Source organism: Oncorhynchus mykiss, chromosome 6, assembly GCF_013265735.2.
Source record: "Oncorhynchus mykiss isolate Arlee chromosome 6, USDA_OmykA_1.1, whole genome shotgun sequence".
Lineage (NCBI taxonomy): Eukaryota > Metazoa > Chordata > Actinopteri > Salmoniformes > Salmonidae > Oncorhynchus > Oncorhynchus mykiss.
Window position 1 is genome coordinate 6573999 of NC_048570.1, and position 27187 is coordinate 6601185.

The 27187-nt window shown below is 45.2% G+C and overlaps 1 protein-coding gene across 1 annotated transcript in view; it reads right to left on the bottom strand.

Annotated features, from left to right (window-relative positions):
- Positions 1-1972: 1972 nt before the first annotated feature.
- Positions 1973-27187, bottom strand: part of top3b (DNA topoisomerase III beta) — a 34350-nt gene continuing 9135 nt past the window's right edge. Inside the window, exons 6-18 of the mRNA XM_036979291.1 lie at positions 26248-26404; positions 25559-25672; positions 23146-23236; positions 22303-22457; positions 21040-21145; positions 19936-20082; positions 19445-19618; positions 19170-19298; positions 18733-18882; positions 17984-18084; positions 3340-3541; positions 2894-3081; positions 1973-2358 (exon numbers count right to left, since the gene is read on the bottom strand). Of these exons, the coding sequence (XP_036835186.1) occupies positions 2080-2358; positions 2894-3081; positions 3340-3541; positions 17984-18084; positions 18733-18882; positions 19170-19298; positions 19445-19618; positions 19936-20082; positions 21040-21145; positions 22303-22457; positions 23146-23236; positions 25559-25672; positions 26248-26404 (1993 nt within the window). The 3' untranslated portion in view covers positions 1973-2079. The remainder of the gene's footprint in view (positions 2359-2893; positions 3082-3339; positions 3542-17983; positions 18085-18732; positions 18883-19169; positions 19299-19444; positions 19619-19935; positions 20083-21039; positions 21146-22302; positions 22458-23145; positions 23237-25558; positions 25673-26247; positions 26405-27187) is intronic.

The window sequence follows — 27187 nt, forward strand, 5'->3', positions numbered from 1 at the left end:
TTTCTAGGGGGAAAAAAATCTCCTTTTGTCTGTCATAGTTGAAGTGTACCTATGATGAAAATTACAGGCCACTCATCCTTTTAAGTGGGAGAACTTGCACAATTGGTGGCTGACTAAATACTTTTTTGCCCCACTGTAAGTGATAGAACAATGTTTGAAAGTGTTGATTGTTTGAAATATCTGATTTTGAGGATAGATTCTGAATACATTTTTGGAAAGCTAATTATTGATTATATTAATAAAACAATTAACTGTAAGCTTGGGTTACTATACAGATCTAAGAGCGTTGGGCCAGTAAGTGAAATGTCGCTGGTTCGAATCCCCAAAATCTGCCGTTCTGCCCTTGAGCAAGGCAGTTAATAATTTGCGGGTTATTTCATTACTATTATTAGACAGTTGCATTATTATTCTTGTTACTAAGTATTGTTGGTTGTTTCATTTCATTTAGACTCTTGAAAACAAGATGGTGGATGAAGAGATTTCATCCTTGGATCTGAAATAGCCTAATTGGATGGTGAAACTCCTGTAAAGAAAAAAGACAATCATTTGTCCTGCATTTTTATAGTTGAAAACTAGATTTAGCCAGCAGTAGGCATTAATAATGAAATGTGGAGTGGATTATTATTATTATTTAAATGGACAATTAAGAAATCCACCCGGTCTAATGGATAAAACTGTTTCCAATCTTTGGGACATTTCTCCTATTGCTACCGTGTCCCATTACACACGCTACCCTGTCCCATTACACATGCTACCCTGTCCCATTACACATGCTACCGTGTCCCATTACACATGCAGCCCTGTCCCATTACACATGCTGCCCTGTCCCATTACACATGCTACCCTGTCCCATTACACATGCTGCCCTGTCCCATTACACATGCTACTGTGTCCCATTACACATGCTACCCTGTCCCATTACACATGCTACCCTGTCCCATTACACATGCTACCCTGTCCCATTACACATGCCGCCATGTCCCATTACACATGCAGCCCTGTCCCATTACACATGCTACCGTGTCCCATTACACATGCTGCCCTGTCCCATTACACATGCTGCCCTGTCCCATTACACATGCTGCCCTGTCCCATTACACATGCTGCCCTGTCCCATTACACATGCCGCCGTGTCCCATTACACATGCCTCCGTGTCCCATTACACATGCACCCGTGTCCCATTACACATGCTGCCCTGTCCCATTACACATGCTACCCTGTCCCATTACACATGCTACCCTGTCCCATTACACATGCTACCCTGTCCCATTACACATGCTACCGTGTCCCAATACACATGCTACCCTGTCCCATTACACATGCTACCATGTCCCATTACACATGCTACCCTGTCCCATTACACATGCTACCCTGTCCCATTACACATGCTACCCTGTCCCATTACACATGCTACCCTGTCCCATTACACATGCTACCCTGTCCCATTACACATGCTACCCTGTACCATTACACATGCTACCCTGTCCCATTACACATGCTACCCTGTCCCAATACACATGCTACCCTGTCCCATTACACATGCTACCCTGTCCCAATACACATGCTACCCTGTCCCATTACACATGCTACCCTGTACCATTACACATGCTACCCTGTCCCATTACACATGCTACCCTGTCCCATTACACATGCTACCCTGTCCCAATACACATGCTACCCTGTCCCATTACACATGCTACCCTGTCCCATTACACATGCTACCCTGTCCCATTACACATGCTACCCTGTACCATTACACATGCTACCCTGTTCCAATACACATGCTACCCTGTCCCAATACACACGTCACAGCGATTTTTTTGGGGCGACATTGCTTTTGTCTAATTAACTGGGTCAATGGAAACCTGCCTACTGATGAAGATGTATATGACATAGATCAGTGTTTCTCTCCCCAGTTGCAATCTGCTGAGACAGCTACAATAACAAAGACTCAGAAAACACAACAACCAATTTCTGTTTACAAAAAGGCATTTACTTTCCACACGATGCCATCATTTATTATAGATGCCATAACATCACATATTAACCCAGCTTCACATAATGACCCTGATCTACTGCTACACAAAGTACGCTGCCAAGGCAGCCATCTTGTCTTTAGGTTTCTTTTCCCTGCGCCCTCTGCCCCTGCCCCGCCCCCCTCGCCGTGCACCCCCGCCGCGGGTCATGGAGGGGTGTCTCATGGTGGCGTGTTTGAGTTCAACCAGGTCCTGGAAGACTGGGTCGCAGAACACACAGCCGCTGTGCTGCGTCTCTCCGTCAGGCAGCGGGGAGCGCGTCTTGTTGAAGTCCACCGCTACCAGGGACGCTTCACATGCCTCACAGCTCTCCTGAGTTACCTAGGAGACGAGGGGTGGGGATGGGGAGGGGGGGGCAGAGAGGGAGGAAGGGAGTGAACACAGCAAGAGGAGACGAGGGGTGGGGATGGGAAAGGGGGGGGTGAACACAGCAAGAGGAGACGAGGGGTGGGGATGGGAGGGGGGGGGGGGGGTGAACACAGCAAGAGGAGACGAGGGGTGGGGATGGGAAGGGGGGGGGGTGAACACAGCAAGAGGGAAGAAAGAGAGAGAGAGAAAAGAGGGATAACTGTTATAAGGGGTGGCAGGTAGCCTAGTGGTTGGGTCAGTAACCCAGTAACCCGAATCCCCGAGCTGACAAGGTAAAAATCGGTCATCCTGCCACTAAACAAGGCAGTTAAACCCACTGTTCCTAGACCGTCATTGTAAAAAATAATTGATTCTTAACTGACTTGCCCAGTTAAATAAAAAGGATAAATAAATAATGGAATATAATAAAATAAACACTGTGAAAAAAATGCAAATTAGGTTTATGAGAATTAACAATGAAAACAACTAAAGTCCTCTTCCTGCCTACCTGCACCCTGTGTGCGTGTTCAAAGAAGTGGACCATCACGTTGCACCTGTTGCAAGCCATCTTCCACTTGGGGCCAGAGGTAGGGTCCAAAACCAGCACCCCGCCCTCACACTCCACACACTGACCAATACCCAGGGAGTTGAGACTGTGCTGGCAGGACGGGTGGGTGCACTCATTACATCCCATACCTGGGAGGGAGGGAGGGAGGGAGGGAGGGAGGGAGGGAGGGAGGGAGGGAGGGAGGGAGGGAGGGAGGGAGAAATAGAGAGGGAGGGGGAGAGAAATAGGGAGGGAGGGGGAGAGAAATAGGGAGGGAGGGGGAGAGAGATGGGGAGGGGGAGAGAAAAACAATAAGGAAAAGTTGGAACATCAGTTTACTTCCTGAATTGAAATTGACCCCAAACCCTATAACGACCAATCACTCACCACCCACACACTCCCCTCACCTTTCTTCATGTCCCTGAAGGGGGGGTTGCTGAAGCAGTAGGGACAAAGGGGGTAGCTCTTTCCCCTGGATCCAGAGGTCCACAGCACCAGCTCAAACTCATCCAGCGGGCAGCGCAGCTCCTTGTACAGTTTGATGGCTCCGTTCTGAGGCAGGCTGTACGTCTCATCACACCCAGCACAGTGCAGCCGGCTGGGCTTGGCCTGGGAGAAACAATCAAACATTAGCGTGCAGGATGGGCAGAGTTTGCACTTCTGAGACAATTGGTTCCACTGTACCGTGCAAGTTAAATCAAACGCTCCTAAAGTAGACATACCAGGAAACTTGACAAGAACACACACACACACACGAATGCTCTAGCACTGATGCTCCGTTCAGAGGGTGAATGGGCAAGACAAAATATTTAAGTGTCTTAGAACAGGGTATGGTAGTAGGTGCCAAGCACACTGGTTTGTGTCAAGAACTGCAACGCTTTTGGGTTTTTCCCACGCTCAACAGTTCCCCGTGCGTATCAAGAACGGTCCCCCACCCGAAGGACATCCAGCCAACTTGACACATCTGGAGTCAACTTGGGCCTGTGGAACGCTTTCAAACAACATTTAGAGTCCATGCCCAGACGAGCCCGTTCTGAGGGGAAAGGGTGTCAATACTCAATATTAGGAAGGCGTTCTTAAATGTTTTGTTCACTCAGTGTGAATATAATGTCTTCTCTCCTGGACGACATCATCTGGAAGACTTGTGGAACTCAATGAAATGCAAAACAAAAAGCATCTAACAAAACACACACACACACACACACACACACACACACACACGCGGTCGCTGTGTGTGCGTCCTTGTGTTTAGGGTAAGATGCTTTGAGATGGGACTGCACGCACACACAGTGACCGCGTCCTTTTCTAGGTTGTAATAGATGATGGTGTTTTTCTAAAGAGATTGTCAGTTTCTGACTGAAATAAGATTCCCTCAAGGCTGCTCTGATGGCCATAATGTTTCAAATCAACATTTTGTGATATGTAACTTTTAAGGAGGACCAAAAGGCTCCTGAACAGCATCTAACTCCAAGCCATAAGACTGCTGAACAATTAATAAAATGTCCACCGGATGAACCCCCCCCCCCCCCCCCCCCCCCTTTGTACACTGCTGCTACTCTGTTTATTATCTATGTACAGTCACTTTACCCCCCACCTACATGTACAGATTACCTCAACTAACCTGTACTATCTATGTACAGTCACTTTACCCCCACCTACATGTACACATGACCTCAACTAACCTGTACTATCTATGTACAGTCACTTTACCCCCACCTACATGTACAGATTACCTCAACTAACCTGTACTATCTATGTACAGTCACTTTACCCCCACCTACATGTACAGATTACCTCAACTAACCTGTACTACTGTTTATTATCTATGTACAGTCACTTTACCCCCACCTACATGTACATATCTACCTCAACTAACCTGTACTATCTATGTACAGTCACTTTACCCCCACCTACATGTACAGATTACCTCAACTAACCTGTACTACTGTTTATTATCTATGTACAGTCACTTTACCCCTACCTACATGTACACATGACCTCAACTAACCTGTACTATCTATGTACAGTCACTTTACCCCCACCTACATGTACAGATTACCTCAACTAACCTGTACTACTGTTTATTATCTATGTACAGTCACTTTACCCCTACCTACATGTACACATGACCTCAACTAACCTGTACTACTGTTTATTATCTATGTACAGTCACTTTACCCCCACCTACATGTACACATGACCTCAACTAACCTGTACTACTGTTTATTATCTATGTACAGTCACTTTACCCCTACCTACATGTACACATGACCTCAACTAACCTGTACTATCTATGTACAGTCACTTTACCCCCACCTACATGTACACATGACCTCAACTAACCTGTACTACTGTTTATTATCTATGTACAGTCACTTTACCCCTACCTACATGTACACATGACCTCAACTAACCTGTACTATCTATGTACAGTCACTTTACCCCCACCTACATGTACACATGACCTCAACTAACCTGTACTATCTATGTACAGTCACTTTACCCCTACCTACATGTACACATGACCTCAACTAACCTGTACTATCTATGTACAGTCACTTTACCCCCACCTACATGTACAGATTACCTCAACTAACCTGTACTACTGTTTATTATCTATGTACAGTCACTTTACCCCCACCTACATGTACAGATTACCTCAACTAACCTGTACTACTGTTTATTATCTATGTACAGTCACTTTACCCCTACCTACATGTACATATCTACCTCAACTAACCTGTACTACTGTTTATTATCTATGTACAGTCACTTTACCCCTACCTACATGTACACATGACCTCAACTAACCTGTACTACTGTTTATTATCTATGTACAGTCACTTTACCCCTACCTACATGTACACATGACCTCAACTAACCTGTACTACTGTTTATTATCTATGTACAGTCACTTTACCCCTACCTACATGTACAGATTACCTCAACTAACCTGTACTGCTGTTTATTATCTATGTACAGTCACTTTACCCCTACCTACATGTACAGATTACCTCAACTAACCTGTACTATCTATGTACAGTCACTTTACCCCTACCTACATGTACAGATTACCTCAACTAACCTGTACTACTGTTTATTATCTATGTACAGTCACTTTACCCCTACCTACATGTACAGATTACCTCAACTAACCTGTACTACTGTTTATTATCTATGTATAGTCACTTTACCCCTACCTACATGTACACATGACCTCAACTAACCTGTACTATCTATGTACAGTCACTTTACCCCCACCTACATGTACAGATTACCTCAACTAACCTGTACTACTGTTTATTATCTATGTACAGTCACTTTACCCCCACCTACATGTACAGATTACCTCAACTAACCTGTACTACTGTTTATTATCTATGTACAGTCACTTTACCCCTACCTACATGTACACATGACCTCAACTAACCTGTACTACTGTTTATTATCTATGTACAGTCACTTTACCCCTACCTACATGTACACATGACCTCAACTAACCTGTACTACTGTTTATTATCTAGATCATAGTCACTTTACCCTTACCTACATGTACAGATTACCTCAACTAACCTGTACCCCCGCACACTGATTCGGTACCGGCACCCCCTGTATATAGCCTCCACACTGACTCTGTACCGGCGCCCCCTGTGTATAGCCTCCACACTGATTCAGTACCGGTACCCCCTGTATATAGCCTCCACACTGACTCTGTACCGGCGCCCCCTGTATATAGCCTCCACACTGATTCAGTACCGGTACCCCCTGTATATAGTCTCCACATTGACTCTGTACCGGTACCCCCTGTATATAGCCTCCACACTGACTCTGTACCGGTACCCCCTGTATATAGCCTCCACATTGACTCTGTACCGGTACCCCCTGTATATAGCCTCCACACTGACTCTGTACCGGTACCCCCTGTATATAACCTCCACATTGACTCTGTACCGGTACCCCCTGTATATAGCCTCCACACTGACTCTGTACCGGTACCCCCTGTACAGTGCCTTGCGAAAGTATTCGGCCCCCTTGAACTTTGCGACCTTTTGCCACATTTCAGGCTTCAAACATAAAGATATAAAACTGTATTTCTTTGTGAAGAATCAACAACAAGTGGGACACAATCATGAAGTGGAACGACATTTATTGGATATTTCAAACTTTTTTAACAAATCAAAAACTGAAAAATTGGGCGTGCAAAATTATTCAGCCCCCTTAAGTTAATACTTTGTAGCGCCACCTTTTGCTGCGATTACAGCTGTAAGTCGCTTGGGGTATGTCTCTATCAGTTTTGCACATCGAGAGACTGACATTTTTTCCTGTTCCTCCTTGAAAAACAGCTCGAGCTCAGTGAGGTTGGATGGAGAGCATTTGTGAACAGCAGTTTTCAGTTCTTTCCACAGATTCTCGATTGGATTCAGGTCTGGACTTTGACTTGGCCATTCTAACACCTGGATATGTTTATTTTTGAACCATTCCATTGTAGATTTTGCTTTATGTTTTGGATCATTGTCTTGTTGGAAGACAAATCTCCGTCCCAGTCTCAGGTCTTTTGCAGACTCCATCAGGTTTTCTTCCAGAATGGTCCTGTATTTGGCTCCATCCCTCTTCCCATCAATTTTAACCATCTTCCCTGTCCCTGCTGAAGAAAAGCAGGCCCAAACCATGATGCTGCCACCACCATGTTTGACAGTGGGGATGGTGTGTTCAGCTGTGTTGCTTTTACGCCAAACATAACGTTTTGCATTGTTGCCAAAAAGTTCAATTTTGGTTTCATCTGACCAGAGCACCTTCTTCCACATGTTTGGTGTGTCTCCCAGGTGGCTTGTGGCAAACTTTAAACAACACTTTTTATGGATATCTTTAAGAAATGGCTTTCTTCTTGCCACTCTTCCATAAAGGCCAGATTTGTGCAATATACGACTGATTGTTGTCCTATGGACAGAGTCTCCCACCTCAGCTGTAGATCTCTGCAGTTCATTCAGAGTGATCATGGGTCTCTTGGCTGCATCTCTGATCAGTCTTCTCCTTGTATGAGCTGAAAGTTTAGAGGGAGGGCCAGGTCTTGGTAGATTTGCAGTGGTCTGATACTCCTTCCATTTCAATATTATCGCTTGCACAGTGCTCCTTGGGATGTTTAAAGCTTGGGAAATCTTTTTGTATCCAAATCCGGCTTTAAACTTCTTCACAACAGTATCTCGGACCTGCCTGGTGTGTTCCTTGTTCTTCATGATGCTCTCTGCGCTTTTAACGGACCTCTGAGACTATCACAGTGCAGGTGCATTTATACGGAGACTTGATTACACACAGGTGGATTGTATTTATCATCATTAGTCATTTAGGTCAACATTGGATCCTTCAGAGATCCTCACTGAACTTCTGGAGAGAGTTTGCTGCACTGAAAGTAAAGGGGCTGAATAATTTTGCACGCCCAATTTTTCAGTTTTTAATTTGTTAAAAAAGTTTGAAATATCCAATAAATGTTGTTCCACTTCATGATTGTGTCCCACTTGTTGTTGATTCTTCACAAAAAAATACAGTTTTATATCTTTATGTTTGAAGCCTGAAATGTGGCAAAAGGTTGCAAAGTTCAAGGGGGCCGAATACTTTCGCAAGGCACTGTATATAGCCTCCAGATTGACTCTGTACCGGTACCCCCTGTAAATAGCCTCCACACTGACTCTGTACCGTAATACCCTGTATATAGCCTCCACACTGACTCTGTACCGTAATACCCTGTATATAGCCTCCACACTGACTCGGTACCGGCACCCCCTGTATATAGCCTCCACACTGACTCTGTACCGGCGCCCCCTGTGTATAGCCTCCACACTGATTCAGTACCGGTACCCCCTGTATATAACCTCCACACTGATTCAGTACCGGTACCCCTGTATATAGCCTCCACACTGATTCAGTACCGGTACCCCCTGTATATAACCTCCACATTGACTCTGTACCGGTACCCCCTGTATATAACCTCCACATTGACTCTGTACCGGTACCCCCTGTATATAGCCTCCACATTGACTCTGTACCGGTACCCCCTGTATATAGCCTCCACATTGACTCTGTACCTTTACCACCTGTATATAACCTCCACATTGACTCTGTACCGGTACCCCCTGTATATAGCCTCCACATTGACTCTGTACCGGTACACCCTGTATATAGCCTCCACATTGACTCTGTACCGGTACACCCTGTATATAGCCTTGTTAATGTTATTCTTATTGTGTTACTTTTTATTTTAGTCTACTTGGTAAATATTTTCTTAACTCTTCTTGAACTTCACTGTTGGTTAAGGGCTTGTAAGTCAGCATTACACGGTAAGGTTCTACACTTGTTGTTTTCGGCGCATGTGACTAATAAAGTTTTATTTGTTTTCACTAAAGTGTGTAACATTGTCATCAAGGGTGGCTACTTTGAAGAATCTTAAATATAAAATGTGTTGATTTGTTTAACACTTTTTTTTTGGGGGGTTACTACATCATTCCATATGTGTTATTTCACAGGTTTGATGTCTGTCTTATTCTACTTATTCTATTATTCTAATAAAATAAAAACCCTGGAATGAGTAGGTGTGTCCAAACTGGTACTGTATAAGTCACAAGTAAAAGTATTGGGTAGAGAGTTGATAGAAGGATAAAAATCAAGACTTGGAAAGTTCTACATCTTTTTTTTCTATAACTTTTATTTTATAAAAGTCTGTTATGACCGAGTACACTATTTAAAAGAACATCTTCGGTGGGGGTAATTGGTATTAGCAGAATTAGTTGTTGTTATTGTTTTGGCCACCATGGTATATTCTCCCTGTAAGATTTATGGGAAGATTATTCAATTGAATTAGATCCGTTTTCATATTGGTGAGTAATGGGATGAAGTTATCTTTATATATTTGACATCACTTACTTTTTCTAAGTATTATAAATATAAACTGATGTTGGTACAAAAATGGAGGGAAAGTTGAAGCATAACTAACGAAATAACAGTTATCGAAAACGTATGCTTTAATCCAGTATAAACTAATGTATAGAAATAAATAATTATACAAGGGACAAAATTCACAAATTCTAGAGCACAACGTCACGTCTTAAGTGTAAAACTAACAATGACTCAATAATCCAATGCATTCTGGGAATGCTATGAAGTCCAGAATTTTCTGGGCAGAACTAGAAAGTTGGCTGCCAAAAGTATTACATTGTAAATTTCCTTTTAAAATCAGTCTGTCTGCATATTTCAAGACATGGCATTTTGGGGTTTAGTGGGATACCCAATGGGCTGGATGATTCTCTTCTCATCAATTCATCTTTAACAAAAACAGACTAAGATGGTGGAAATCAATCAATCCGAAAAATCTAATGATTTATTATTGAAATATTGATATAGCATGGTCGACAGAGGAAAAACGAATTGATACAATTTAAGGCCAAGTGGCAAACAACAATGCAGGTACTAGGGAAGGAGGAGTGAATGCAGGTCTGGGCAAATGAGATGTCATTGTTTACATTTTTTATTTAACCTTTATTTAACATGGCAAGTCGGTTAAGAACAAATTCTTATTTACAATGACGGCCTCCCGGGGAACAGTGGATTATAACTGCCTTGTTCAGGGGGCAGAACGACAGACTTTTACCTTGTCAGCTTGGGGATTAGATCCAGCAACCTTACTGTCCCAACGCTCTAACCACTAGGCGACCTGCTGCCCCTGAAGTTATATGCTATATATTACAGCTGTTGTCACCTCCGGTAGGCTCATTCCAGAACATCCATTTAAAATTCCACTCGCTCACTACTGGAGACCAAAATCTAAATGTAATCCATTTTAAATTCAGGCTGTGACACAACAAAATGTGGGAAAAAAAGTCAAGTGGTGTGAATGCTTTCTGAAGGCCCTGAAATGTGTATATATGGTGTTTAAAATCGCCCATACACCGGATAGGTGCAGTGAAATGTGTTGTTTTATAGGGTCAGCCAAAGTAGTACGGCAGCTCTGGAGCAAATTCAAGTTAAGTGCCTTGCTCAAGGGCACATCGACAGATTTTTCACCTTGTCGGTTCAGCTCCCGAGCGGCGCAGCGGTCTAAAGACACTGTATCTCAGTGCTAGAGGTGTCACTACAGACCCCGGTTCGATCCCGGGCTGTAATCACAACCGGACGTGATCGGGAGTCCCATAGGACGGTGCAGAATTGGCCCAGCGTCGTCCGGGTTAGGGGAGGGTTTGGCCCGGGTTAGGGGAGGGTTTGGCCCGGGTTAGGGGGGGGGGGGGGGGTTTGGCCCGGGTTAGGGGAGGGTTTGGCCATCATTGTAAAATATGAATTTGTTCTTAAGTGACTTGCCTAGTTAAATAAAAGGTAAAAAAAAAAATAATAATAATAATAATCGAACCAGCGACCTTTTGTTTGGATACCGGATGTCTTCCCATCCTCCTTATGAGGTCATTTCATGGTTCCCTTGTGGCTTTCTTCAGTCAAATCAGCCACGTGGGTCTTTCTGTCTCTCTCTCTGTCCTTCTCTGCCTCTACCCCTCTGTCTGTCTCCTCCGCTCTCCCCAACGTCACTAGACCGGTACACGCCACTCTGGGGACACGTCGTCCCATAGCAACATGCCGACGCAATCAGACTAGAACATGAGAGGGACTACCTGGTCCAATGACAAAATGCTCCTTCTTAGTTTTTCCAATTGCAAAACGTTTTGTAACAATGTCCCCTAATGAAGGACCCTGATGAATAATACATGCCTCTATGACTTCCTCAGTTGAAGTGGCTTATTTTCATTTAAAAGCTCCCTTTTCTGGTCCCTTTCCGCCGACCGAAGGCCGTAGCTCGGCCACCAAACCGGTAGAACGGGGTACGGGGGGGGGGGGAATTAATGCATGCTGGCCACGTGTCAGAGACTCTAGTGCCTTCCCGTAGAGGAGAGTGGGATAAAGTTGAGCCATCCTTGTTTCTAAGAAACCATAAACAAAATGTATAATTTGACCAAATATTTAAGAAAGAGGTAATTTTTTCATGGAGTCTGTGAAGGAAGAAACCACATGGAAAAAGTGGTAAGCGAGTTAAACTGATTTTCACCAAGTCAAAGGAATATATTGAGGTTTCATGATGCTTGTATCATCTAAACCAAAGTAGATCATTGTTTTATTGCTATACACACACATCAGTCGGGGGCTCTATAAGCTTCAACAGCATGAAAGTGAATCATTATGGAATGTGTGGGCTGAGCCAATCATTGCAAGGCCAACAGGGCCTTGCCTAGGTTAAGGGTTAAGTGCTTAACAAAAAAGGAGCAAAGTGTTTGTTAGGGGTTAAAAGATGCTCAAAATTATTAAAAAGACAAAAAAAAGTGATTGTGTTGAATTGTGTTTTGAAAATAAAACTAGAAAAAGGTTTTAAAAAAGGTTGTGGTAATATTTAATTCAGTACAGAAATGTGTACGCTGCTTAACCTACCCCGTCACGCTGCTTAACCTACCCTGTCACGCTGCTTAACCTACCCTGTCACGCTGCTTAACCTACCCTGTCACGCTGCTTAACCTACCCTGTCACGCTGCTCAACCTACCCTGTCACGCTGCTTAACCTACCCTGTCACGCTGCTTAACTGACCCTGTCCCGCTGCTTAACCTACCCTGTCCCGCTGCTTAACTGACCCTGTCCCGCTGCTTAACCTACCCTGACACGCTGCTTAACCTACCCTGTCACGCTGCTTAACTGACCCTGTCCCGCTGCTTAACCTACCCTGTCACGCTGCTTAACCTACCCTGTCACGCTGCTTAACCTACCCTGTCCCGCTGCTTAACCTACCCTGTCCCGCTGCTTAACTGACCCTGTCCCGCTGCTTAACCGACCCTGTCACGCTGCTTAACCTACCCTGTCACGCTGCTTAACCTACCGTGTCCCGCTGCTTAACCTACCCTGTCCCGCTGCTTAACCTACCCTGTCACGCTGCTTAACTGACCCTGTCCCGCTGCTTAACCTACCCTGTCCCGCTGCTTAACCTACCCTGTCACGCTGCTTAACCTACCCTGTCACGCTGCTTAACCTACCCTGTCACGCTGCTTAACCTACCCTGTCACGCTGCTTAACTGACCCTGTCCCGCTGCTTAACTGACCCTGTCCCGCTGCTTAACCTACCCTGTCCCGCTGCTTAACTGACCCTGTCCCGCTGCTTAACTGACCCTGTCCCGGGGTAATTTACCCTGTCACGCTGCTTAACCTACCCTGTCACGCTGCTTAACCTACCCTGTCCCGCAGCTTAACCTACCCTGTCCCGCTGCTTAACTGACCCTGTCCCGCTGCTTAACCTACCCTGTCCCGCTGCTTAACCTACCCTGTCCCGCTGCTTAACTGACCCTGTCCCGCTGCTTAACCTACCCTGTCACGCTGCTTAACCTACCCTGTCACGCTGCTTAACCTACCCTGTCACGCTGCTTAACCTACCCTGTCACGCTGCTTAACTGACCCTGTCCCGCTGCTTAACTGACCCTGTCCCGCTGCTTAACCTACCCTGTCCCGCTGCTTAACTGACCCTGTCCCGCTGCTTAACTGACCCTGTCCCGGGGTAATTTACCTTGTCACGCTGCTTAACCTACCCTGTCACGCTGCTTAACCTACCCTGTCCCGCTGCTTAACCTACCCTGTCCCGCTGCTTAACTGACCCTGTCCCGCTGCTTAACCTACCCTGTCCCGCTGCTTAACCTACCCTGTCCCGCTGCTTAACTGACCCTGTCCCGCTGCTTAACCTACCCTGTCCCGCTGCTCAACCTACCCTGTCCCGCTGCTTAACCTACCCTGTCCCGCTGCTTAACCTTCCCTGTCCCGCTGCTTAACCTACCCTGTCCCGCTGCTTAACCTACCCTGTCCCGCTGCTTAACCTACCCTGTCCCGCTGCTCAACCTACCCTGTCCCGCTGCTCAACCTACCCTGTCCCGCTGCTTAACCTACCCTGTCCCGCTGCTCAACCTACCCTGTCCCGCTGCTCAACCTACCCTGTCCCGCAGCTCAACCTACCCTGTCCCGCTGCTTAACCTTCCCTGTCCCGCTGCTCAACCTACCCTGTCTCGCTGCTTAACCTACCCTGTCACGCAGCTTAACCGACCCTGTCCCGCAGCTCAACTTACCCTGTCCCGCAGCTCAACATACCCTGTCCTGCAGCTTAACCTACCCTGTCCCGCAGCTCAACCTACCCTGTCCAGCACCTCAACATACCCTGTCCCGCAGCTCGACCTACCCTGTCCCGCAGCTCAACATACCCTGTCCCGCAGCTTAACCTACCCTGTCCCGCAGCACAACATACCCTGTCACGCAGCTCAACATACCCTGTCCCGCACCGCAGCTTAACCTACCCTGTCACGCAGCTCAACTTACCCGCAGCTCAACTTACCCTGTCCCGCAGCTCAACTTACCCTGTCCTGCAGCTCAACTTACCCTGTCCCGCAGCTCAACTTACCCTGTCCCGCAGCTCAACTTACCCTGTCCCGCAGCTCAACTTACCCTGTCCCGCAGCTCAACCTACCCTGTCCCGCAGCTCAACCTACCCTGTCCCGCAGCTCAACATACCCTGTCCCGCACCTCAACCTACCCTGTCCCGCAGCTCAACCTACCCTGTCCCGCAGCTCAACCTACCCTGTCCCGGGGTAATTTACCCTGTCCCGCAGCTCAACTTACCCACTTTTTGGGGGGTTTAGTCATTTTCAAAATTGTAACATTTACATGAATTCTGATTATTTCCAGGGATACACAACATCCTGAAATATCTAGAAATAAAACTATATGGTCTGTTGACGGAGTGATGTTGAATGTAAATAACGGCTCAACTTATGCCACTCTCCCCGACAACCAAAGTGTGTGTGTGTGTGTGTGTGTGTGTGTGTGTGGCAGTCATCTAACTTTGGCACTTGCCTTTTCGTTGTTGAAGGCAGTCAAGAGATTTTGAACTTGACTCTTAAATGAGGCAAGTTTCCACAAACAAACAAAAAATATTGAGTATTCCCTGTTTTGATTGACCATCCTGTCCCCTTACTGGGTAAACCTGTATCTATTAAGAAATAAGAGTGACACTGCATCAATGGCTAGTTGGCTACTTTCTCAAACTTTCAAATCCCAACGTAGCAGAAGAGTAACTAGTAAGTAATCACTATATATTCCACATTTTGCCAAAGTAAAATAATAGTAAGCATAGCACATTATTATGTAACCAAATTAGTAGTGTCCTAGCATGGATAATTATAATAATTTACAGTAACATACCGGTATGCTACTTAGCTGAAGCTTTTAGCCAAAAGCTAGCGATGCTAACATCACACTCGTCCAACACGTTTTACCACAGACAGACACGTCGCAAGGGGCTATAAAGCTGAAGCATCCTGTGGTGGAAATTCTACCCATGGGACAGTCGAAGTCCATCTTAAATGAATCATTGTGTATATTAACAGCAAGCTGGAGACGTCACAGTCAAACAGCTGCATAAAGAACCGGTCTGTCAGGAGCACCAACGGGGCAGTCCCGTTAGTTCCCTTATATACTGGTTACAGACACGTTACATAGGCATGGTTCATAGGTTTGGTTCTGGCATGTGTCTGGCACCGTCTCCTATCTTAACTTATAGAACATATTCTGGGCGTTCTGCCAGATGGTCCCAAGGAGGGGGGTTATGTCGCCATCCCATATCTTTACCAAGCACAGGCAGGAACCAAGGATTATTTATGACACGAAAGACCAGATTAACATTTTCAAGGCGGTCTCTTCACACGATAGAATGTTTTCTCACCACCAAATATGGTGGTGAGAGGAAGTCCAGTCGCGTGTATTGGGAGAGGATGGAACTAGGTAAAACTGGACCAAGATTCACATTCTCATTGATTAAACATGTGATCTCAATAAATGTTTCTGTTCCCAAAACTAAAATCTGTAAGGAACACAGTGTGCTAAGTTTTATATAGAAGAAAAAAAATGTGTTGTTTAGAAGGAATGCTAGGTCAAATTGAGTTCACTTCACAGAGGCAATAATCCCTAACGGATATATGTAAATACATGCTACGATGCGCCAATAGCATCTCGCTAGCTCGTACTTGGCATTGCCTACCTCCTTTCCGCGTTCTGCCCACTATGCTTCGTTTGCTTCTACTGTAAAAATGACAGAGATGAACTATCTTGGTTAAAAAATATCTTTGCGGTTACCATCCCTGACCTAGCTTAGGGTTAATGAGACACCGGTAACCACTAGACTGGCTTCCTGCTGCTCTTTAGTTACTTTTATTTATTATTTCTTATCCGTATTTTTTTTAACTGCATTGTTGGTTAGAGGCTCGTAAGTAAGCATTTCACTGTAAGGTCTACTACACCTGCTGACTGGCTGGCTCTCTGACTGACTGGATGGCTGGCTGGCTGGCTTTCTGACTGACTGGATGGCTGGCTGGCTGGCTCTCTGACTGACTGGGTGGCTGGCCGACTGGCTCTCTGACCGGCTAGCTCTCTGGCTTGCTCTCCAGCTGGCCATCTGGCTGGCAAGTTTGTGATGTTTTTCAATGAGGGGACAAACTCAATAGGGGGGGGGACAACTTTTCCACATTAGTGAAGGGGAGGGGGGTGATAGAGAGCGGGAGAGATGAGAGGGAAAAGAGGGAGAGAGAGCAGAGAGGTAGAGAGAAAGAGAGATGGCGAGAGAGACCTACTTTGGTGGCAGGATGTTTATGTTAAAGTCAAAGGGAAGTGTCTCCATGGTTGCACCGTTACAATGCAGAAAACCGCTAGTCTGTAGCAGGCCAAACCTTTCAAAACTAAATACCTACATTTTACCTGAGCTACATTTTTTTCCTTCTAACACGGATTTGCGGGACGCTCTTAAAGGGGAACACACAACGTAATCACAGTCAGGAACTATGAACATAGTTCACATAAACCATTTAGATCAATTAAAAAGGTTTGTCACGGAAATCTTCTTTACAGCGTCCTTTAAATCCTATGTATAATTATGATGTATAATTATTAAAATAGATGATTAGCAGTATTGATCAGATGGTGATTAGCAGTACTGATCAGATGGTGATTAGCAGTACTGATCAGATGGTGATTAGCAGTATTGATCAGATGGTGATTAGCAGTACTGATCAGATGGTGATTAGCAGTATTGATCAGATGGTGATTAGCAGTACAGATCAGATGGTGATTAGCAGTATTGATCAGATGGTGATTAGCAGTACTGATCAGATGGTGATTAGCAGTACTGATCAGATGGTGATTAGCAGTACTGATCAGATGGTGATTAGCAGTACTGATCAGATGGTGATTAGCAGTATTGATCAGATGGTGATTAGCAGTACTGATCAGATGGTGATTAGCAGTACTGATCAGATGGTGATTAGCAGTACTGATCAGATGGTGATTAGCAGTATTGATCAGATGGTGATTAGCAGTACTGATCAGATGGTGATTAGCAGTACTGATCAGATGGTGATTAGCAGTATTGATCAGATGGTGATTAGCAGTACTGATCAGATGGTGATTAGCAGTATTGATCAGATGGTGATTAGCAGTATTGATCAGATGGTGATTAGCAGTACTGATCAGATGGTGATTAGCAGTATTGATCAGATGGTGATTAGCAGTATTGATCAGATGGTGATTAGCAGTATTGATCAGATGGTGATTAGCAGTACAGATCAGATGGTGATTAGCAGTACAGATCAGATGGTGATTAGCAGTACAGATCAGATGGTGATTAGCAGTACAGATCAGATGGTGATTAGCAGTACTGATCAGATGGTGATTAGCAGTACAGATCAGATGGTGATTAGCAGTACAGATCAGATGGTGATTAGCAGTACAGATCAGATGGTGATTAGCAGTACTGATCAGATGGTGATTAGCAGTACAGATCAGATGGTGATTAGCAGTACTGATCAGATGGTGATTAGCAGTACTGATCAGATGGTGATTAGCAGTACTGATCAGATGGTGATTAGCAGTACTGATCAGATGGTGATTAGCAGTATTGATCAGATGGGGGTTGACCCAGTGACCTTTTGTTGTTGTTTTGTAACACTGACCTGAATGTACTTCATGAAGCGATGGCACTTGCCGCAGCGAGACAGGGGCTTGCCAGTGGCAGCGATGGGAGAGAACGTCACCTCCATGAGCTCGTCCATACCTACAGGACAGATACATGGGTAGTTTATGCCATCCATTAGCTAGTCCATACCTACCTACCTATTTACTAAATTACAGTAGAGTATTGACTAAATTACAGTAGAGTATTGACTAAATTACAGTAGAGTATTGACTAAATTACAGTAGAGTATTGACTCTATTACAGTAGAGTATTGACTCTATTACAGTAGAGTATTGACTCTATTACAGTAGAGTATTGACTAAATTACAGTAGAGTATTGACTAAATTACAGTAGAGTATTGACTCTATTACAGTAGAGTATTGACTAAATTACAGTAGAGTATTGACTCTATTACAGTAGAGTATTGACTCTATTACAGTAGAGTATTGACTCTATTACAGTAGAGTATTGACTAAATTACAGTAGAGTATTGACTCTATTACAGTAGAGTATTGACTAAATTACAGTAGAGTATTGACTCTATTACAGTAGAGTATTGACTCTATTACAGTATTTGTGGTTGTTTTTCTTCGCTTTTCAATCACTATTCCCATCCGAGAGCACCTGTGGGTTTTATGGGATACCTGAAGCGCTCCTGCTAGTTCCTTTTCAAGTGGAACTTCCTGTTGAATATGTCCAGTGTGTGTGTGTGTGTGTGTGTGTGTGTGTGAGTGTGTTGTACTCACTAGCGATGGTGTCAAAGAAGTAGTGGAACTTCCTCTTGAAGATGTCCAGTGTGTGTTGCAGAACCTGTTGGTAGTTGGCCTTGCCCTGAGCAATCAGGTTTAGCTGTTTCTCTACCGCACCACGGATGGTAGGCAGCACCAGCTCAGCATCTACACAAACATTGCAGGGTAAATACACACACACACACACACACACACGGACATATGGATACACATGGCCTAGAACATACATGAAAATATGTCTATCTTGTGCTAATGGCAAATGTATGATCCACCTGCAAGTGTGATGAGTGTTAAAAGTTAGTACTGACCTGTCTTGAAGAATATGTGCACCAGGACGATGCTCACACACACACACACACACACACACCCGTCTTGTAATATCCATGCACCAGGACGATGCCCACACACACACACACACACACACACACACACACCTGTCTTGTAATATCCATGCACTAGGACGATGCCCAGGTTGGTGGGTTTGAGCTTGCGTCCGTTCTCCACTGTCACATAATTCCTCTGAGAGATGTTGTTGATATGGACCGGGATACTGGCGTCAGTACCTGGAGGGAGGGAGGGGGACACACACACAGTATTCCACCATGAACTTAATCCTAGACAGACACCTGCGGTGATATAATATGAATCAAAAACCCACACAGCCTCAACCCCTGCACGCGCACACACACACACACACACACACACACACCTATGCCGTGTTTCTCCATCAGTGTGATGAGGTCGGCCTCAGTAAGGTAGTCTGGAGGGCTGGTCTGCCTCTCCACTAGTTTAATCTCCTCCACTGTGAAGACATCTCCCCTCTCACACACTGGCATGGCCTCCTCCAGAGGGATACCCAGCCACGGCATCACCTCCGTAAAGCCTGTGTCCCAGTCACAACAAACATTTAGACATCTATTAGCATTATAAATAAATAGTACAATTTAGAAAGCATTTAAACTATAGCTTAACATTTAGTATCATTCATAAAGATTTTAGACAACAGCTTATTAACATTTAGTATAATTTATGAAGCATTTAGAATGATTTATTAATGTCTTATTCATGAAAACGGCAACACCAATTAGTTGGTTGAACTGTATTAGTCATGTGTATCAGAATACATTTCTCAGCATAACAATATTAGGAAACAAGACCAGAGGACAACAACAACAACAGTAAACAACAACAGGACCTCACCAGGCGATATGAGTGTCTTCCCACTGCAGGAGAAACCCTCGGAGGCGATGGTGAAGGAGATGGTTGTCTGCAGGTATTTACAGTCCTGGCTCACCGTGGCGATGAAGTGACGCACGATGTACTCATACAGACGCCACCCGTCACTTCCTGTTGGGGAGACAGGCAGTGGGTGTGTTCATTAGGTACCAAACAGAAGAAAACAGACTGAAACAGGAAGGCACTGCATGGACATTAGAAAAACACTTTTTTCAATATGAAACACTCGTTTTAATTTTCCTTTTACAGATACAGGAAAACCCACCTCAATCTTCTGAAAAACCTGGGATGGTTTTTATTTTTAAGTGGGACAATTACACAATTGTTTTATGCTAGACACAACAGAATTGCTTTCCAAGAGGTTTTGAGTGTTCCTGAACGGTCCATTCTCAGTCCTGACTTAAATTTGCTTGAAAATCAAAGTTTGAATATTCCTGTCCATCAATAATCCCCAACCAAATTGACTGAGTTTGAGCAATTTTGACACAAACTTTGGAAACATCTTGCCCTAAAAGTTTGTCGAATCTTAAAAATGTTTCTACCACGTACTAACTCTAAAATAAAAAATATATATAATCTTTAACTGTACATGGACTGGTAAGGAAAAAAAAAAAATTTAATAATTTTTTTACATTTAATTTTAAGGCATCATGTAAAGACTGTGCAAGGTGTGTGAGAATGAAGGCAGCACAATGAGATGCCAGGGTCATGTTCATTAGGCTCCAAATGGAAACAAACAAACAAACTGGGAGCGACTACCTCAACCAAATTGTCCAATATGAAATGCTCATTTCCGTTTCACGTCGACAAAACATTTTTTTTTTTCCAAGGACGTGCCCTAATGAACATGACCCTGGTGGAGACTGGAAAGTGATGGGAGGGAAGCTAACATAAGGAATCGAAGGACGGGAGGAGAAGTCGTCAAAAGGAAAGATATGTAGATATAGCAGGTGAAACATGACATGATACAAGGTAGCCTGGTTCCATGAATTGTTTGTGCTGGAGTCGGCAATAGTGAGGAAACACAAGCAGATGTTACCAGGCTAGTTTCAAGGTGCCACTACCCACCTAGCTCTCCTTCGGAGGCAGCCCTCATGGGGGTGATGGGAGGGTGATCTCCTGCATCAGCTCCTTTCCTGGGACGGTTCAGTCCCTCTGACAGCAGAGCCTTCACCTAGAGGGGGATAGACCACGTCAAGGCTGGTTTTCATAGAGTCTCAACGTAGGCTTGCTGCGCTGGGATCAGTTTCACTGTATTGGCTGGTTTTCATTGAGTCTCAACGTAGGCTTGCTGCTCTGGGATCAGTTTCACTGTATTGGCTGGTTTTCATTGAGTCTCAACGTAGGCTTGCTGCTCTGGGATCAGTTTCACTGTATTGGCTGGTTTTCATTGAGTCTCAACGTAGGCTTGCTGCTCTGGGATCAGTTTCACTGTATTGGCTGGTTTTCATAGAGTCTCAACGTAGGCTTGCTGCTCTGGGATCAGTTTCACTGTATTGGCTGGTTTTCATAGCGTCTTAACGTAGGCTTGCTGCTCTGGGATCAGTTTCACTGTATTGGCTGGTTTTCATTGAGTCTCAACGTAGGCTTGCTGCTCTGGGATCAGTTTCACTGTATTGGCTGGTTTTCATAGAGTCTCAACGTAGGCTTGCTGCTCTGGGATCAGTTTCACTGTATTGGCTGGTTTTCATAGCGTCTCAACATAGGCTTGCTGCTCTGGGATCAGTTTCACTGTATTTTGTCTTGGCACAATTTTTTGAAGGTAACTTCAAATAATGTCAACCAGGAGGATGTATCTAATTCACAACTAATCACGTGTTGGAGCAAGTGTTTGCATGCATAATAATGTATGTGTGCGTGTGTGTCTGTGTGTGTCTGTCCCCGTTTTGTTAGATGCTTTTCACTACATTTTCAATTTATTGCGAGGTAACTTCCAAATTACGTAATTCGGGGCAGTATGCAATAACAATAACCTGAAATCATCACATGTTACGCATTAAATCAGTGTGAGTCCTTGTCTATTTGATAGGTTTGTCTTCTAGTTAGAGTATACATGTTTCATCTGTGTGTGTGTGCGTACATGTCTTTGTATCGGTGTGTGTGTGTGTGTGTGTGTGCGTGTGTGCGTACATGTCTTTGTATCGGTGTGTGACCTCCTCAGTCTCAGACTGCTTCCTGATTCTCCGCCAGTCTCCTAAAGTTCACACACTTTCTCCAGCCAATCTTATGCTTTTAGAATCTCCGACGCTGAGTTTGCAAGTGCACACTTCTGGAATAAGAGTTGGAGAAATAGTGGAAGCACACGCAGCCTCGGTGTCGCTCTGCTCTCACCTCCTGAGCCCAGAAGGGGTTGTTAGCCTGCTGTCTGAGTGTCCCCTTCAGGTCAAAGTTGTCGTGGTAGTGGTTGGTCTCAGTACGGGGGTAGCTGATATAACCCTGGGTGTACAGACGCTCTGCTATCTGCATGGTGTGCTGTGGACCCATTCCTAAAATGGAAGAGAACACAGCACCTTCAATTCAGACTTCAGAGGAACAGTTGTAATACATTTGTGCCATCCTTGATGATTGTGAATGAAGCGTATCCACTTCTGAATGACTGGGCTACTGGCTGAATGGCTGGGCTACTGGCTGACTGGCTGGGCTACTGGCTGAATGGCTGGGCTACTGGCTGACTGGCTGAATGGTTTGACTACTGGCTGAATGGTTTGACTACTGGCTGAATGGCTGGGCTACTGACTGACTGGTTTTACTACTGGCTGAATGGTTTGACTACTGGCCGAATGGTTTGACTACTGGCTGAATGGCTGGGCTACTGGCTGACTGGCTGGGCTACTGGCTGAATGGTTTGGCTACTGGCTGAATGGTTTGACTACTGGCTGAATGGCTGGGCTACTGGCTGACTGGTTTGACTACTGGCTGAATGGTTTGGCTACTGGCTGAATGGTTTGGCTACTGGCTGAATGGTTTGACTACTGGCTGAATGGTTTGACTACTGGCTGAATGGTTTGACTACTGGCTGAATGGTTTGACTACTGGCTGAATGGCTGAATGGTTTGACTACTGGCTGAATGGTTTGACTACTGGCTGAATGGCTGAATGGTTTGACTACTGGCTGAATGGCTTGACTACTGGCTGAACGGATGCTAATGTCTGTGCTGTGATTGATGGTCTCACCTAGAGAGGAGCTGGCCACTCGAAGCATCTCCACGGTGTTCAAGGCCAGAGGTCTCTGCTTGGCCTTCTCCTTCTTACTCACCGACTCCACCTTCAGGACGGGAAGACAACTACACCTTTCATAAAGGCGCTCTTTTGACTGCGTTTACACAGGCAGCCCAATTCTGATCTTTGAACCAATCATATCAGATATTTTGCCCAAAATTGGCTCACACACAGCCAATGCCTGTCACGTTATCAGGTTAATCTCACAGGCACTTCAGCTAAGAAGTGGGCTACAAGTGAATGAAGACAGACACATCGGGGACGCAACTGTGCACGGTCTCTCTTATTGAATTCTGAGGCGCATGTAGAAGATGTTAGAACTGTCCAAATTTACTTTGTCAGCCAATAAGATGAGTAGATCTAACAAACAGGAAATGCACTAGCCTATGACAATCCACTATCCCCCGTAATACAAAATTTGACCTATGCCATTGGTCAACTTGTCCATCTGTACAATAAGTAAATATTCCAAACATACTCTGGGACAGTTGTGGGATGCGATAGATCCCACATTAATACAACCACTAGCATCAACAAAAATAAACTTAGAAGCAATGAGGCTGATGCACCACATCAGAACATTTAGCTTAAAATGTTATAAGACTGGCAATGCACACGCGGCAGTAGGCTATAAGCTTCCAGTGTTAATCTGCAAAATTGTAATTATTCGCCTACCTCCTCATGCCTTTTGCACACAATGTATATAGACTCTCTTTTTTTTCTCTACTGTGTTACTGACTTGTTAATTGTTTACTCCACGTGTAACTCTGTGTTGTCTGTTCACACTGCTATGCCTTATCTTGGCCAGGTCGCAGTTGCAAATGAGAACTTGTTCTCAACTAGCCTACCTGGTTAAATAAAGGTGAAATAAAAACATTTAAAAAATAAATAAGCACGAATGTTCCCAAATTTAATAAATTAGCTGGAAAACACTATTCTCGAAAGTGTGAATGCAAATGGGATTATGCATGTAATAATGCGTTATTAAAAAAGGTGAATTTTTATGGTGAACATTTTCTTCCCCTAACTTGATGCTCACGCGCAGCCTATGTATGTCAGTTAGGCTCTTCACCAGTTATAAAACGGATTAGTTATTTGGCCACTTTGGTTGTGTCAGAAACCTTATCAAAACATTTGGCCAATGGGCTAAGACTACATGAGGTGTGCGACTAGGATTTGAAAAATTTGTTTAAAAAAAAGGCAAGTGCTGTTCCTTGCCTTTACTGCACATGCTGGGCATCATTCGCAAGTTATAATACATCATCCTAAAGTGATCCTAAAGCTAATATTGTCACCCCCCCCCCCCCCCCCCCCCCCCATCAGACTATTCTTAATTGAATATTGTCTTTAGAAATACTAAATAATATGTGTGTGAAATTAGTTTTGATTTAGAAAGGACCATTTTCATGCACCTGTCTCGAAACAGGGGCATGGGGGAAAAAAATAGAAGTGTCCTCTATGCACTTAAATAGCGAATGGAGGATGCTTTTCCCATGGTTCATTTTCATGCCAGCTAGCTAGGCTATACTCCTGTTGTAAAGACAAACAATGAGCTTAATATTAGGAATGCCGATAAATAGTAGGCCTAGCCTATAGAAAGCTGATGGGATGCTCCTATTTTTAGTAGAGGCCATCACTATGTTTTCTCACGCAATTCCTTTAGAAATGTTGCACAACATGAACTCATGGGATCTAATGAAGTGTTTGATTAGATTTTTTTTTAAATGACATTTGCATTGATGTCAGAGTGATTAAAGGGGCAATAGAGAGCAGAGTACCAGGCAGTAAGCAAGTTTGGTAGGCTACTAACGACCATCAGAGGAACAGAGACAGAAAGAGAGTGAGAGAGAGAGACAGAAAGACAGAGAGAAAAAAGACAGGCAGCTAGAACAGGCAGAGAGACAGGCACCTAGACAGGCAGCTAGACAGGCAGAGAGACAGGCAGCTAGACAGGCAGCTAGACAGGCAGCTAGACAGGCAGAGAGACAGGCAGAGAGACAGGCAGAGAGACAGGCAGAGAGACAGGCAGAGAGACAGGCAGCTAGATAGGCAGAGAGACAGGTAGAGAGACAGGTAGAGAGACAGGTAGAGAGACAGGCAGCTAGACAGGTAGAGAGACAGGTAGAGAGACAGGTAGAGAGACAGGTAGAGAGACAGGCAGAGAGACAGGCAGAGAGACAGGCAGCTAGACAGGCAGCTAGACAGGCAGAGAGACAGGCAGCTAGACAGGCAGCTAGACAGGCAGAGAGACAGGCAGAGAGACAGGTAGAGAGACAGGCAGAGAGACAGGCAGAGAGACAGGTAGAGAGACAGGTAGAGAGACAGGTAGAGAGACAGGTAGAGAGACAGGTAGAGAGACAGGTCTTACCTTGGCCTCTCTGGAGGTCTTAGTCATGTTGACAAACATCTGTCCCACCTCTCTGTCAAAGACCCTCACCCTGTCCCAGTCCAGAGTCAGAGGAGACTCTTTCCCTTTTAAAACCTACAGAACAACATTACATGTATTATGTTAGACTAATGGCTCTTTGAGCACCTGTTTGGTTCTGAGAGTATCCGAGGTCATCTTTGGGTGTTGTTGAGGGAGAAGGGTCAGGATATAAAATATTTACTCAAAGAAGCACCCCATTCCCACATGAAACCCTCTGACAGGCTTTTTTTTTTGGGGGGGGAGCTCGCTCGCCTTAGCCTGTATGACAGTGGAGGCTGGTGGGAGGAGCACAAGGAGGATGAGCTCATTGTAATGGCTGAAATGGAATAAATGGTACAGAGTCAAACATGTTTTCCATATGTTTGATGGGTTTAATACCTTTCAATTTATTCCATTCCAGCCATTACAATGAGCACATCCTCCTATATCGTCATCCACCAGCCTACACTGCTGTAACACACAGTAGGCCTCTGGTTTGAGGGACTGGATCTAGGGTCAAGGTTAGGTTCGAGGTTCGAGGTTAGGGACGAGGTTAGCCTTAAAGGAATACTTCAGGATTATTTTTTTTTTTTACATAGAATAATCCTGATGTATCTTTTTAAAGACTCGGTTTAGGGTTGGGGGCTCACCTTAGCCTGTATGACCCAGTAGGTCTCTGGTTTGAAGGACTGGATCTTGTCGTGGCGCTCCACACAGAAGCCCAGTGTGGGGGTCTGACATGGCCCAAAGGAGATCAGGGATGAGTCCAGGTTACCATATTTACCCTGGAAGTACTTGGTCTGGAACCTGGAACACATTCCAAAAAACAGGATAGCACCACTGGCATCAGCATAGTTGACCCAATAACCTCAACATTGGCTGAATTAAAATCAGTCAAACAAACAAATCCTCTCTCCTCGCCTTCATTGCACTGATCTGAAATAACTGACCAGGTGAAAGCCAGTCTGATGAGGGTAGGAGAGTCTAGGGTAGGGTAATGGAGTCTAGGGTAGTGTAGTCGAGTATAGTCTAGGGTAGGAGAGTCTAGGGTAGGGAAATGGAGTCTAGGGTAGGAGAGTCTAGGGTAGGGAAATGGAGTCTAGGGTGGGGCAGTCTAGGGTGGGGCAGTCTAGGGTGGGGCAGTCTAGGGTGGGGCAGTCTAGGGTGGGGTAGGGCAGTCTGGGGTGGGGTAGGGTAGGGCAGTCTGGGGTAGGGTAGGGCAGTCTGGGGTAGGGTAGGGCAGTCTGGGGTAGGGTAGGGCAGTCTGGGGTAGGGTAGGGCAGTCTGGGGTAGGGTAGGGCAGTCTGGGGTAGGGTAGGGCAGTCTGGGGTAGGGTAGGGCAGTCTGGGGTAGGGTAGGGCAGTCTGGGGTAGGGTAGGGCAGTCTGGGGTGGGGTAGGGCAGTCTGGGGTGGGGTAGGGCAGTCTGGGGTGGGGTAGGGCAGTCTGGGGTAGGGTAGGGCAGTCTGGGGTAGGGTAGGGCAGTCTGGGGTAGGGTAGGGCAGTCTGGGGTAGGGTAGGGCAGTCTGGGGTAGGGTACGGCAGTCTGGGGTAGGGTACGGCAGTCTGGGGTAGGGTACGGCAGTCTGGGG